At 38.0% G+C, this 15,474-nt stretch overlaps 1 protein-coding gene across 6 annotated transcripts in view; it reads left to right on the forward strand.

Moving 5' to 3' along the window:
* LOC306879022 (inositol 1,4,5-triphosphate receptor associated 1-like) overlaps positions 1-15,474 on the forward strand; it is a 42,752-nt gene that overhangs the window by 7,596 nt on the left and 19,682 nt on the right. For all 6 annotated transcript variants that reach the window (XM_079431688.1, XM_079431689.1, XM_079431691.1 and 3 more), the window contains exons 3-5: positions 393-516; positions 4,090-4,573; positions 9,833-10,051. In XM_079431688.1, coding sequence (XP_079287814.1) covers positions 9,980-10,051 — 72 coding nt within the window. In that variant the 5' untranslated portion in view covers positions 393-516; positions 4,090-4,573; positions 9,833-9,979. The remainder of the gene's footprint in view (positions 1-392; positions 517-4,089; positions 4,574-9,832; positions 10,052-15,474) is intronic.

Consider the following 15,474-nt stretch of genomic DNA (forward strand, 5'->3'; position numbering starts at 1 on the left):
TTATTAGTAGTAAAACCATGATTAATTTTCGTAAGGGAACATTGGACAACTCACTTTTGGTAACTGCTCATGTTAAGCTGTTGTTAGCTCAGTATTATGCATGTACCATCTAATTTTTATGCATGAGTAACAGATTAGCCTGTCAACATATTTTTTTAATTTTCATGAGCACTGTTAATGATACACAAAAAGAAATGTGATTTTTGAATTCAGCATTTCAAACTTCATAAAAATGGCAAAACAAAACAAAAAATGTATAAAAACTTGTTTCACGGTGTAATTTGTGAGACTATTTTTGGCATACAGTATGAGTACAGAGCTGTTTGGTCTTGGAAGAGTTGGAGTTCATATTGAGATCTCATTGTCTGCTTAAGAGTATTGGTTTCTTTCAGGTCTTCTATCTGTGGGAGTGCTAACCCTACAGAGTCCTGCTGTACTCTGTATTGAAAGCTCTTTGCCGGGACCATCAGCTTGTGAGAAGCCCACGCCACACAACAGACAAGAGAATGTAGCTGGGTCAGTGTTTACATTCCTTCGCTTCTTACAGGACAAGGCTTGTGTGTGTTTATGTAAAATCTTCACACAAAGATGATCCAGCGTGAGGTGAGACTGTGCAGGAACAGCAGAGTTTATACTGTCACCCACCATGGCCCCAATAAATTACTTTGACTCCCAACTGATGTGTAAACCATTTTAGCGTGGACCAAAAACCCAAAGGATACATTCTTCTTAGGTAATGCAATAGAGAAAAATTTATTTTTCCACTATTATTTTGCTACACTAAATGTCTAGGGACCAAAATATCGTAGAGACCTGGACTGAGCCCTTTTGACTTGGATATACTTGGAGATACTTAGGGTGCTTTCACACCTGTAGATCGATTGCTTAGTTCCGAAACAGGGATTAAAATTATTATAAATTGTTGCTTTTAATTCTTGGTGCGGTTCGCTTTCACACGGCAAAGTTTCTAAACTGACCAAATTTGTTAAAGGGGTCATATGACGTTGCTAAAAAGGACATCATTTTGTGTATTTGGTGTAATGCAATGTGTTTAAGTTTAAAAAACACATTATTTTCCACATACTGCACATTATTGTTGCTCCTCTATGCCCCGCCTTTCTGAAACACGTTGATTTTTACAAAGCTCATCGTTCTGAGAAGCGAGGCATGCTCTGATTGGCGAGCTATCCAGTGCGTTGTGATTGGCCGAATACCTCAAGCTTAAGACGGAAATATTACGCCCCTCACCATATTGGGATGCAGTGTCCCGGCGCGACGACACAAATACAATAAAACCCATTATAAACGAGGCATTTGTTGCATCCAGTGGGGACATAATTACTGATTATAATGACTTATTCTGTCTTTCAACGTGCCACGTAAATATTACCATGTCTGCATTTTTGATCAGATAAACGACAAAAAACAAGCACTACTCTACACTGCTCAAAATTCGCATTTGAATAGTCAGTAGTAGAAACGTACAGCATTGTAGGCTACTCTTCCAGGTTCAGGAAATAGTCCTCAGTAAAATGCGCTGCACACACACTAATATTTGGGTTGAACTGTTCTGGAACAGTGTTGTATATACAGCTGCACAACTGATTTCTAGTTGTGTCCTCTTTTGGAAGCCCAAGCAAAGTACTTTCGCTTTCACAACGAAACTCAGTGTCTCCACGACACGGTGCCGGCGGCAGCAACAATACTACAGCGAGAATAATAGTTCCACCTTCTTTTATTGCATATACATTTGGGCAGTGCTTTGCAAATCTTCTCAAACCGTGATGTAGACAGGAGGGGGTGTGTTTAAATGAGCCGTTTTGGGGGGTCGTGGCAGTCTTAACTTTTATGAAGAATATCTCTTTGGTTTTGAGACTTTAGTCTTTGCAACGTCAGGGATCTTATCTATGCACAAACAGCTTGTAACACTCCAAAGAGAGAGGAAAATTTGAAATCGCATCATATGACCCCGTTTACGAGTAAACTGTTCCCTCATTGGTCAAAGTTCCATGGGTTATTTTCCAGGATTCCACGTGGCTGTCATCCGTCAGGATGGAACAACAAGAGCTTTGCGGGCTTATTGTTGGGTTTTTTGTAACTGTCGTTATATTAATTTATCATTTTGAGGAGTCCAGGATTCATCGGGAAAACATTTTTAAAATGCACCTACTACGAAGAAGAGCAATAAAACGGCATTATGAAAAATGAAAATGTGCACTTTGATTTTGAATGGCATGCTCACCTACAGACACTCACAGGTTCATTTTGAGATATTAGCAAAACAACAAAGCTAATGCTTTTCATGGATCTTACGTAATTACCCATCATACACTGTGATATAGCCTGGTTCATTGGTCCGTTGGATCGGATTGAGTTCGTTTTCAATCAAGCCGAGACCACCTCGAACCGAACCGACGATCTCGAACCGATTGTTTTGGTGCGGATCCGAGCTCGATTGCCGTGTTCACATATGCCCAAACAAACTGAGCTAAGGGGGGAAACATGCCAGGTTATGAAACAACGGGCCAGGTGTGAAAGCACCCTCAAACGACCCGTTTAGTTCCTGTTTTGACAATGCAAAATGTGTTCTGATTGGTTAGCTGGCCCAGTGTTTTGTGGTTGGTGAACCGTTTTGAGTGTTCCAGAAATGACATGCCCCTTACTGTAACTGGTTTCATCTGCTCAACTGTAAATATTAACATTGTTGTCAATTTTGCCAAATCAGTCTCAGAAAAAAAAATGGTACAATAGCTGTCACTGGGCCCGGTACCTTTTCAAAAGGTACAAATATGTACCATTTAAGTACTAATATGTACAGTTTAGGTACTAACTTGTACCTTTAAGGTACCAATATGCACCCATTATGCACCCAATATGCATACATTTTGAAAGGGTACTGCCCCAGTGACAGCTTTTTTACCTTTATTTCTGAGGGTGTACTAGTTCAAGCCCGATTCAGACCCTGAGAATGTTTATGAACAAGAGGATCATGCAGAACCTTTGCAAACACAGATTTTACAGGACGTTTCAGAGTGGTGTTTTTTGTATGTGTATGTGTGTGTAATTTTCTTATACATTTTAGATACAATGTTATACGCCATTTAAAAGTAACTGCCGTTACTGTATATAGAAAAAGGGTTAGGGTTAGTACAACATGATACTGGATCAACATCCTTGTTGATCCTGGAATAATATCCCAATCAACCAATCAAAATTAAGGGATACATTCACAGGAAGTGTTTTACACTTACAGCAAGTGTTAGGTGCTTTTGCACCCTTGTTATTCAGCTTTCATTTCCTTCTGATTTTTGGGATAAATTATAGGTAGGGATAGGGTTAGGTCTATGTTTTTGGACAGAAATGTTGTTCGAGGATTACCAAAAGATCCAGGAACATGTCTGATTTGGCAAAATCACGGCGACCTTTATGAAAAGTGTTTTCTGTTAAAGAGAATATCTGCTTTTAGAGTGGACTTTGAGCTTTGTAAACTTGCAGATCTTTTTTGTTCTCAAACAGCAACATCACACACTAAAGTTGAAAAGTGAAAAAGCATAATAGGATCCTTTTAATAACTACTAAGCAACCACCGGAATACCTCAATGCACATTTGCAGACCCTAAAACTGTCTATTAACCACTGAGCAACCACCAGGACACCCTAGTAACCACCTACTACTCACCCAAAGGAACCATCCAAATACCATAATATGCACTTAATTAAAAGGGAACTAGTTAAAGGGATACTCCACCCAAAAATTAAAATTCCACTCACTCAGCCCTCAAGTTGTTTCAAACTTGCATGAGTTTCTTTCTTCTGTTGAACATAATAAAATAAGATATTTTGAAGAACAGCTGCTGAGTCCCATTGACCTCCACAGTATGGGGAAAAAAAAAAACTGTGGAAGTCAATGGGCTCGGTTTCATTGTGCTGAGTTTGGCATGGACAAACACCACTCACATTTTCTTTCATAAAATGTAAAAATCTGGTTGTATTGTATTAATAGGCAGTATATTGGTATGCTACATTGTTCTAGATTGTGCATAGGTTATGAACAGTGAGTGAGTTGTTTTGTTCTTTGTTTTCCTTTAGGTTAGACCGGCCAGCAAGCAATGACAGCTTCCTCTCAGAGTCAGAGGCTATTAGGAACACCTTAGCTGTAAACAAGGAATCGTGCAGGAGTCAAAATAAAGTAGAGACTGGATGTGCAGGAACTGAGCTACAAAACAGCAGAGGACAAACGGAGAGTTCTGGGAAGTGCCAAAAATCAGAGCATAGCAGCAGAACAAAGGCCTTAAAACTTCTGAACCAAGGGCAGCCTTCCAAGTCAGCGTACGTCTGGGATAATCGAGGATTCAATTCATCAGGGGAGACCCAAGTAGAGGATACTGGGAGGTGTCAAGAGGGAAGAGAGGATTCAGATTGCCCTGGGAGGAGTCAAGAGGAATCTGAGAGCAGTGGACAGAGTCAAGCAAGGACAGGGAACAGTGAGACTCAAGAGGAACCCAAAACAAGTGACTCAGAAACATCAAAGAATCCGAGTGTCCAAGGTGAAGATCTAACTGACACTCCAGGGGTGAGTTACATCCATTATCAAACAGTTTATTGAACCATATCATTTAATTTGGTACCGATTCACTGTCCACAAGGAGCCATGCACCTTGGATATGTGTACTGATAAAAACACATTGTTTATTGAGAATTCCTTAATTTAATTCTCTGTACACCTCTGGAATCAATTGCCTTTAAAAAAAACCTCAGTAATACTCCATCCTTCTTTTTAACCTGGACTCGAGAATGTTTCTCCCATTTAAGGTATGCATTCTTCCCAGTGTTTTGGTTCTAATATAACCCCAATTGAGGGAGGTGTGTTGAGTATTTTTGTATCATCTAGAACAGGGTAGGCAGTCCTGTTCTTGCAGGGCCACCTTCCTGCAGAGTTTAGCTGCAGCCTGTTTAGACATATCTGAACCAGCTAATCAAAGTCCTCAGGATGAATAGAAACTTCCAAGCAGGTGTATTAGGGTGGGTTGAAGCTAAATTCTGCAGGATGCTGGCCCTTCAGGACCATGATTAGACTGCCCTGAGATAGGACCAAGAATAGCACATCTCAATCTGGCTTGTGCTTCCACTGATGCCATTTTAAACATTTAGTGATGCTTGTTTGGGCAAAATCAGCTTTACTAATACTTTTAAGTGTTAAAATGAAATGCATAATATCCCATTTGTGCTACAGACATGATTGATGCCTCAAAATGTGCACCTAATTGAAGAGAGGTACTCTAAGGAAATGTGGAAAAAAATGGAAAAACAAAGCATTTTTAAGGACCGGGATTAATCGGTTCTATCATCATTTCAATGCAGCTTTTGGGATATTGTTAGTTGAAAACACCAAGATGCTTAAAATCATATATGTATGTTTGACATAATTTTTTAATCTGTGATAAGATGTGCATAAACTACTATGGAATCACATTTGCAGAAAAAGAAATCCTTGATGTGTATCAAAACATCATGTGATTGAATAATTTGTTAGTGATAACAAGGGTCCTGCAGAGTTTAGCTCCAACTGGTCATAGCATCCTGGAAGATTCTAGTAATCCTGAAAACCATGATTACTTAGGTTCAGGTGTGTTGAATTGGGGTTGGAGACAGGGTCAGAAATTAACTTTTCCATTAAGGGGCCAATTTTACCCCCTAGAATTGATTTCCAGGAGCATTTTTTACATTTGTGAGGGCAATTTTCATCACCACATTAAAGGGTTAGTTCACCCCAAAATGAACATTCTGTCATTAATTACTCACCCTCAAAACCGTTCATCTTCGGAATACAAATTAAGATATTTTTGATAAAAAACTGAGAGCTCTATGACCCTCCATAGACAGCAATACAACTGCAATGGTTCCAGGTCCAGAAACTTAGTAAGGACATTGGTAAAACAGTCCATGTGACATCAGTGGCTCAACTTCATTTTGTGAAGCTACGAGAACACTTTTTGTGTGCAAAGAAAACAAAAATAATGACATTATTCAACAGCTCTTCTCCCTCGAGTTGCTGTCTTCCGCCATTTTGGAGAGTGTCACAACGCATAGGCACGCTTTATCCTAAGCCTAAACAATGCTGATTGTACCGATTACGTTCATGCGCGCACTTTACCCCCCACCCCGAACGTAAACAATGCTGATTACATTGATTACATTCTTGAGTACTCTCCAAAATGGTGGAAGACGTAACTCGAGTAAGAAGAGTTGTTGAATAAAGTCGTTATTTTTGTTTTCTTTGCACACAAAAAGTACTCTCGCAGCTTTGCAAAATTGAGATTGAGCCACTGATGTCACATGGACTATTTTACATATGTCCTAACTACGCTTCTGGACCTGGGAACATTACAGTTTGCTTTGCTGTCTATGCAGGGTCAGAGAGCTTTCAGATTCCATCAAAAATATCTTCATTTGTGTTCCGAAGTCTTACAGGTTTGGAACGATATGAGTGTGAGTAATTAATGACAGAATTTTCATTTTGCAGTGAACTGACCCTATAATAGGCAAGGCAAGGCAAGTTTATTTATATAGCACATTTCATACAATATATTAATAATTGTATCTATGTTGTCTTTAATGTCAAATACTTGAATTTAACCAGTTACTTCAATCAATCAAAAATACTTAAACTGTTGCCAATAACAATTGACTGTTTAAAATAGTATCTATTCAATCAGTAAGTGTGCACACTCAACAACAACTGCGGCGCTTTCAGCATTGACTAATCTAAGCGTCTCTGATTGGCCATCGCATTCCTAAGCTCAACGGAAACACGTTTTGATTGGTCATCAGGCTCAACGCTGCAAAAAAAACAATGTGTAAAAGTAAATGCGTAAAATCATATAAGTAGTTTATCATATTGAACAATTAAATCCTTTTGCTATTTGAAGTGACTGTTCTGTTCTCTTGAACCCATTGGATGGAAAGGCTGTTTACCTGCAAATAGCTTTGCAAAATTCCAATGGTTCACATAAATTAAATTCACAACTTTAGAGGAAACCGGTCTATTTGGGACTTGTGGGTAGGATCTCTTGACTGAATACCCTACCAACCACCCAGAGCAAATTAGCAACCACAAAACAACTTACTGTGTTTGTATTTAGTGATGCAGCTGTAAATCCAGTGACATTACCAGCCAGTGTTTCATTAGTCATTTAGTCGATTCCTACGTGATAGAGGTGTGTGGGATGAGTGATGCAGGGTCTATTTGTGCTCATTACTAGTGAGGAGTCTGTTTTCTTCTGTACAATCATGGTCCAGTTTTATAATGACTCGAATGTGAACTCACTGCTGTGTAAACACTGAGTTTTTCTTCCCTTATAAGACATTCACTAAAATAGGATTTGTCTCTGAAATTGTCTCTTATTTTATTTGGGTATGGGCTACAGGAAGCCAAAGATAGCCTTTGTAGCATTCAGATGAGATTTAATGGAAATTGAAATGCATTCCTTTGGGAGAATGAAGCATTCTCCTTTCTCCTCGATCTGTACCTTGAGACCAAGCCGTGTTTATACCATGACTCGACAAACAGATGGTTTTACACAAGTGAAACAGCCCCATTATGATTTACTGCATTAATGACTCATGCATATTTTTAGACATTTGTTTATGATAGAGATAAGCTGTTAGAGGTGATACAAATAGGCAAATACTGTCGATGTTGGTCCCATTTTTATTCTGCAAATAAGAGTTTTTCTTCTCCTGATGATGACACTTTCAGATGTTGTTTTTGTTGGCAGTGCTCATTACTGTAGCAGTATTTTTGTATATGAGATTCCATCAGTAACTGTTATTTTGCTGTAGGGAAACATTTCCTCTTGAAACTCTCTGAGAGGCAGGAACTTGAGATGGGGTTTTGTGATAGGACAAATGCCAGTGGGGGGAAACATGCATATATTTTGCCAAGCAAATGTCACACTCTGGTTAAGAGGTTCCTATTCCTATACACCCCTATATATATTGTTTGATTGCTTCTATTGTCCTCATTTGTAAGTCACTTTGGATAAAAGCATCTGCTAAATGATTAAATGCGATTTGCTGCATCTTCTAGTATTTTTCCCCCAAGAATTCCAATGTTAAAGACGATTATTTTTACATTTAGTCATTTAGCAGACATTTTTATCCAAAACGACTTACAAATGAGGACAATAGAAGCAATCAAAACCAACAAAAGAGCAACAACATGCAAGTGCTATGACAAGTCTCGGCTAGCCTAACGCAGAACACATAGCAAGGTTTTAGAAACAAGTATATAGAATAAAAAAAAGAAAGCTAGTGTTAGTTTTTCAAGAAAAGCTAGCAGTTAGAGAATAAATATGCAATTGATAGAGGGTCAAGTGTGTGTTTTTTTTATATATACTAAAAAGAAGACAGGTAGATAAAATAGAATTAGAATAGAGTGTACTAGAGTTAGAAGGTTAAATAAAGATGGAAGAGATGTGTTTTTAGCCGTTTCTTGAAGATGGCTAAGGACTCAGCTGCTCGGATTGAGTTGGGCAGGTCATTCCACCAGGAGGGAACAGTTAATGAAAAAGTCTGTGAAAGTGATTTTGTGCCTCTTTGGGATGGCTCAATAATGTGTCGTTCACTTGCAGAACGCAAGCTTCTAGAGGCACATAGGTCTGAAGTACTGAATTTAGGTAAAGGGGTGCAGATATTAAAATAATTTGAAATAATACAAAGAGTAGGCTTCAACAAAAGTATAGGCTAAGTCATCGAATAACAACCTGGAAACTCACAACAGGTCTGTCTTTAGGATTTGTTATCATAATCATTTCCCTATGAAGATTTAATAATTTTACATGACATTTCCAGGTCTTCAACACTTTTTTAAAATTGGGCTACCTCATATATCCAAGGTTTTCTAGACAGTAGGAATCCTAGTTCTTTAGAGAAAATAAAACCGTTGTTAAGGGGGTAAATTAAACTAATATCTTGATTTTATGTTGTTTGGACTTATTTCAGTGCTTGTTTTGTTATATTTTAAACCATTTTAAGTCATCTTGAGGCCTTCTTGGAGGTTTTTCAGCCACTCTGTTTGAGAATCACTGATCTAGTGAGAAGAGTGATAGCAAAATGCTAAAATTGGTATGATACAATTCAAACACAGAAACTTGAGTTGAACGCTTATTTTACATATTTTTTATTCAATTATTTCACAAAAAATTGGTAGCACTTTCTTTATTTTATTTAGTCCACTTTAGGCAATCTACTAACATTAAGTAACTTTGCAACTACATGTCAACTAGCAGTCATTGGAGTATTAGTAGACTGTCTGCTTAATAACTTCTAACACTTTATTTTGATGGGTCCACAACATACAACATGCTGACTATGAGAAACTTTACAAGTATATGTCAACTTATTCTACTAACCCTAAACCTAACCTAACAGTCTACTCTGAGAGTAAGTAGACATGTAGTTGCAAATTAATGAGAATTAGTTGACATGTAGTCGCAAAGTTACTTATAGTAGAATGTCTGAAGTGGACTCTCAAAATGAAGTGTAACCCAAAAATTCAACAGAAATAGGTTATTTTCCATATAAAATTCTGATGAAGCTGAATCACTATCAGAAGGGTTAAATGTCACCCATTTAATCAGTCTTTGACTATTCTCGTGTATTCATTACAGTGCCTTGAAGTTCAGTAGCACATATTTGAATATGGTAATTGTACAGTACCATGATATTACCTTCAGTTTACCATGGCACTAGTGAAGACTGTACTGTTCTGTGACTGCATGAGCTTGTTTCCTCATACATGTATGTGTTGTGTTGTGTTGTGTCTGTACAGGACCAAGAGGACCCCTCTTCTGTATGTCAGTTCACATTCTCACGGCGTGAGCAAATTTCACTAAAGAGAGCTCATAGTTTTGTGACAGAGTCTGTCACTCCTTTTATCTTCCCTCACACACGCTTTCGGCCCCCGCTCATCCCCGCCATGCCCACCCTTCCTGAGGAAGAGGAAGACTCCCCAGAGGAGCTCAACAGTACATCCAGCTCGCCTTCCACAGTGAGTCAAGCTATCTTTCACATCACATCAGGCTACATTCACGCAGTCAGTCCAAATTTGAATATTTGTGTATCCATTCCAATCTTTCCTTCTCCGTGTTCTGCGTTGCTTTCTATGGCAATGGCATTGCATTATGCCTATGCCAAAAACAGCAACATAGAGATTTCATACCACAGGATAGCTAGAAATGGATTTGTAAAAAAATATTTTATTTTATGTTTGTTTGTTTTTGTTTTTTTTTGGTTTAATGTCTGCTATGCAAAAAAATAAATAAAAGGATTTGGACCAATTCCTGAAAACGGCATACAGGCTGAATGAAAATGCATTTTCACTCTCTGACAGTAGGTGGCACTTACGAAAAAGCAGAAATGCAGCAGTACACAAGGGAAGCGTGTGCAACTTTCTGACTTCTGCATGGCAAGCAAAAAAAAAAAAAGGAGCAAAAGACTATCTCATGTTTTTAAAGAGCTGTTCAAATTTTTGTATTTACTATGGTGTTTATCAAACAACACCAAATAAAAGATTACACACACAAGAGAACCGGTTCTGGATACCGGTTCTGCCTGCCAGATTCAGACTTGTGTCACCCATTTGATTACCTCTATCACTAGTTGGTCCAACAGTCCCACTAGTGGTTGATATATAACTGACCCAATCTGGCTAATCAAACACCGATTGCAATTCAGTTTCGTGTGACTAACGGTGCAAAAATTACTCTCTTTACCTTCAAACACGTGCCCTAACGAGAGGGATCACGTGACGCTTTCATAAGCCAAGTCGCACATTAGCTGAGCTCTGTGTATATTACCGTCTTTTACTGTTGTTTGTCGTCTTTTTTTATATTTGGGGTAGTTTTTCTTTTGTCGTTGGTCTGGAGATGTCACACAGTCGGAAACTCACTTATCTTTCACCCTCATCCTCGCCAATTAAGAAGAAAACAAACCCAGCAGCCGCGGCGGGTCGTGCATTGAAGACAATATGGCGGTCAATAAAGCGATTTGAGGACATTTTGAAGGCAGAATTAGCAGCAATCCACACAGAATTCGCCTCACATGACTACAATCCAGAATATATGCTCTAAAGTTGACTTTTTAATCGGGGAACAGAGAGATCAGAAAAAAGTGATCGGCGAACACACTATGCGTCTGGATGCCCTTGAGCAACAAGTGATTGATTTACAAGACCGCAGCAGACGCAGTAATCTCCGCCCGCTGAGTCGTTTTGTTTCTTCTCTTTGTGTAGTTTTTGTATTCATGTACAGTTGGGCAAATAAGTATTTGATACACTGCCGATTTTTCAAGTTTTCCCACTTACAAAGAATGGAGAGATCTGTAATTTTCATCGTAGGTACACCCCAACTGTGAGAGACAGAATATTTAAAAAATCCAGAAAATCACATTGTATGATTTTTGAATAATTAATTTCCATTTTATTGCATGAAATAAGTATTTGATACAATAGAAAAACTAGAACTTAATATTTGGTACAGAAACCTTTGTTTACAGTTACAGAGGTCAGACGTTTCCTGTAGTTCTTGACCAGGTTTGCACACACTGCAGCAGGGATTTTGGCCCACTCCTCCATACAGGTCTTCTCCAGATCTGTCAGGTTTTGGGGCTGTCGCTGGGCAACACAGAGTTTCAGGTCCCTCCATAGATTTTCTATTGGGTTCAGGTCTGGAGACTGGCTAGGCCACTCCAGGACCTTGAAATGCTTCTTACGGAGCCACTCCTTAGTTTCCCTTGCTGTGTTTGGGGTCATTGTCATGCTGGAAGACCCAGCCACGACCCATCTTCAATGCTCTTAACTGAGGGAAGGAGGTTGTTGCCCAACATCTCGCAATACATGGCCCCATCCATCCTCCCCTCAATACGGTGCAGTCGTCCTGTACCCTTTACAGAAAAGCATGATGTTTCCACCCCCATGCTTCACGGTTGGGATGGTGTTCTTGGGATTGTACTCATCCTTCTTCCTCCTCCAAACACGGCGAGTGGAGTTTATGCCAAAAAATTATATTTTGGTCTCATCTGACCACATGACCTTCTCCCATGCCTCACCCGGATCATCCAGATGGTCTTTGGCAAACTTCAGACGGGCCTGGGCATGTGCTGGCTTGAGCAGGAGGACCTTGCGCACGCTGATTTTAATCCATGACGGTGTAGTGTGTTACTAATGGTAACCGTTGAGACTGTGGTCCCAGCTCTCTTCAGGTCATTGACCAGGTCCTCCCGTGTAGTTCTAGGCTGATCCCTCACCTTTCTCAGGATAATTGATACTCCACGAGGCGAGATCTTGCATGGAGCCCCAGTCCGAGGGAGATTGACAGTCATCTTGAATTTCTTCCATTTTCTAATAATTGCACCAACTGTTGTTGCCTTCTCACCAAGCTGTTTGCCTATTGTCCTGTAGCCCATCCCAGCCTTGTGCAGGTCTACAATTTTGTCCCTAGTGTCCTTAGACAGCTCTTTGGTCTTGCCCATAGTGGAGAGGTTGGAGTTTGATTGATTGAGTGTGTGAACAGGTGTCTTTTATACAGGTGATGAGTTCAAACAGGTGCAATTAATACAGGTAATGAGTGGAGGATAGGAGGGCTTCTTAAAGACAAACTAACAGGTCTGTGAGAGCCAATATTCTTGCTGGTTGGTAGATGATCAAATACTTATTTCATGCAATAAAATGGAAGTTAATTATTTAAAAATCATACAATGTGTTTTTCTCTCACAGTTGAAAGGTGTACCTAAGATGAAAATTACAGATCTCTCCATTCTTTGTAAGTGGGAAAACTTGAAAATTCGGCAGTATATCAAATACTTATTTGCCCCACTGTATGATATTTATTTTAATTTTTTTCTCTTTTCATATACTTGTTTGCCTTTTTTTTTTAAATCAAATAAAATTGTTCACAAACACGTGCCCTAACCACATCACATCTAACGATCCCTATAAAAATGTTCATCTGAGGAGGAAGAAAGTGCATGTAATCTTTTCCTGAAAGACAACATTCCACTCTCAACGAGGATTCAGATATTATCAGTACCTTAATGCCACAGAATGGATATTTGAAATCCTACTAGTTTAATAATGCCATGTTACACAGTTAGGGCCCCAATGCCGAAGTTTTTTTTATATTCTTTGCTTAATGGTAGAAGAGTAAAAAGAAGTTTGAAATAACTGAGCAGCGATATACACTTTGTACTGCTGGGAGTGAAATTTAGATGAATATGCAAATATGTGCTGCACGCTTTCCTCTCAATAACAAAATGAACACATAACAAAAATGCGAAGAGAACAGCAGTTAAGAAAGCATTTGATCAGTGGATATGTTTGCAGCAGCTCTGCAATTCAGTCAAGTCACATCACATTTATTTATATTGCACTTTATACAATAGATTGCTTTAAAGGATTATTAAACAGTATTACACTATTCAACATGAAAAAACAATGCCAGTGTCGTTTTAAGTTTACTTACAGTTGATACTATAAAGCAGCTCTGCACTTTGTGTGCAAAGAAGGCGGAGCCATGTCAAAGGAGTCGGAGCCCAGGAGCACACCTACCTTTTATGTAACATTTTGGCAAGTTGTTTTGAACTCCCAAAATGATTTTGTTTGAAATGACATCACACCAGTTTGTTCTTTACAAATCTCTCTCTGTCATGGCCTCTGAGTGAGAAGAGCTATCGCTTCACTGATGTCAAGCTTCAGGATTTACTGTTCTGTTTTCCTTTTGGAGACCACAGACCATTTCAACATCAAAGCCTGTCAGGGGTCGTTGCTTCATTATAGCCATTATGTTATTCTTGAGTGAGTACAATCCACTCATGCAGTGACTCATAAAAGGTTGGGACTCAGATAAGACCACTCTTTAAAATCATATTACACTTCAGTAATCTAATCCCAGAATAAAGGCCAAACAAATAAAGCTTCCACTTTGTACTGAAGTACTAAACTCAAGGACTTTAGCGCAGCATGATAGTCCTTGTGTATAAAAGTATGATACCACTTGATGGTATGTGGCATGTTGTAAATCTCTGTCAGAGAGCACTTCCTGATGCTATTTGAAATATTTTATTTATTTATTTTTATTTTTTGCTCTCAGAGGATGAAACTATTTTATAAGAGACTGTAAATATGGATTTTATAATAGACTGTAAATATGGAGTTTTATATAATATGTATATTATTAATAAAAAATCAAGTATTTACATAGATCAATTATGAATCAGTAGTTACAGAATTGTAATAATGAAAAAAGAAAAACAGCTGTGTAATTGGACTATTGCAAAGACTAATATTTTGCTTCCTCTCGTAAAGGGGATGTTATCGCAACATGTTGTTTTTCCCATGGGATAAAACTAAGTGTTTTGAGCTGGCATGTGTGAAATTGTTTGTGCATGGGGCTAAAAAAGTGGACATGCTGATTTTGCCAAAAAAATCATGCCAAATTTGCACTTAAATAAGCAAGATAGTCTGCATACAATATTAAGAATTAGTAATATATATAGTATATACTGTATATATTGAATTAAGATTTTGTGTTGGCCTTTAAGCTCAGATTTAGTAATTAGCTAGATTTATGGTTAAAATAACACCAAAAAAGCAAGAAGTTAAAAAGAAATTCAAAATATACTGTCTTAATGTTGAGATGTGTCAGTATTTAAATCTTAAATTAGACAGAAACATATGAAGAGTTAATTTGCAAAAGCAGATAATAACAATTTTCAAAAATCTGGTTATCGGGTTAAAAGTTGGGTTATTTTGATTTGGTAAAAAATAACTACAAAATACAGATAACTAACACAATAAAACACTATAAAAACATGCTAACATAATAAAAAATATGACTTTTGAAGTTATCTGTTTTTGCAAATAAACTCTTCTAAGATTGACTCCTAAAATATCCAGTATCAGCCACTACTGAAACTACTGAATCTAAAAAACATTGATATTGTCTGGGAACCAATATATGTCATGCATCCCTGACATCCCGTCATATTTTCTGGCACAAAAACTGCTTCTCCTAAATTGATCTAAAAAGTTTTTTATTAGAAAACATGAAATAAATGTACATTTTTGCATTGTGCCAAAAATAAAATTCTGTCGTCATTTACTCACCTTCATGTTGTTCCAAACCTGTGACTTACTTTCTTTTATTGAACACAAAAGAAGATATTTTGAAGAATATTGGTAACCAAACAGTTGCTGGAAGCCATTGACTTCCATAGTATAGAAAACAAATACAATGGAATTGCTACCAAAAACTGTTTGGTCACCTGTGTTCTTTAAAATATCTTCTTTTGTGTTCAAAAGTTTGTTTATTATGTGCAAGTTCAAGCTTTTGTGTCACTTTTGCCTTTTTTTTTTTACACATTTCTGTTTCGAGTTAAAACAGGAACAGGCCGGATCACATTTAGTTTAATAAGAAC

This window comes from Barbus barbus (assembly GCF_936440315.1).
Source record: "Barbus barbus genome assembly, chromosome: 1".
Lineage (NCBI taxonomy): Eukaryota > Metazoa > Chordata > Actinopteri > Cypriniformes > Cyprinidae > Barbus > Barbus barbus.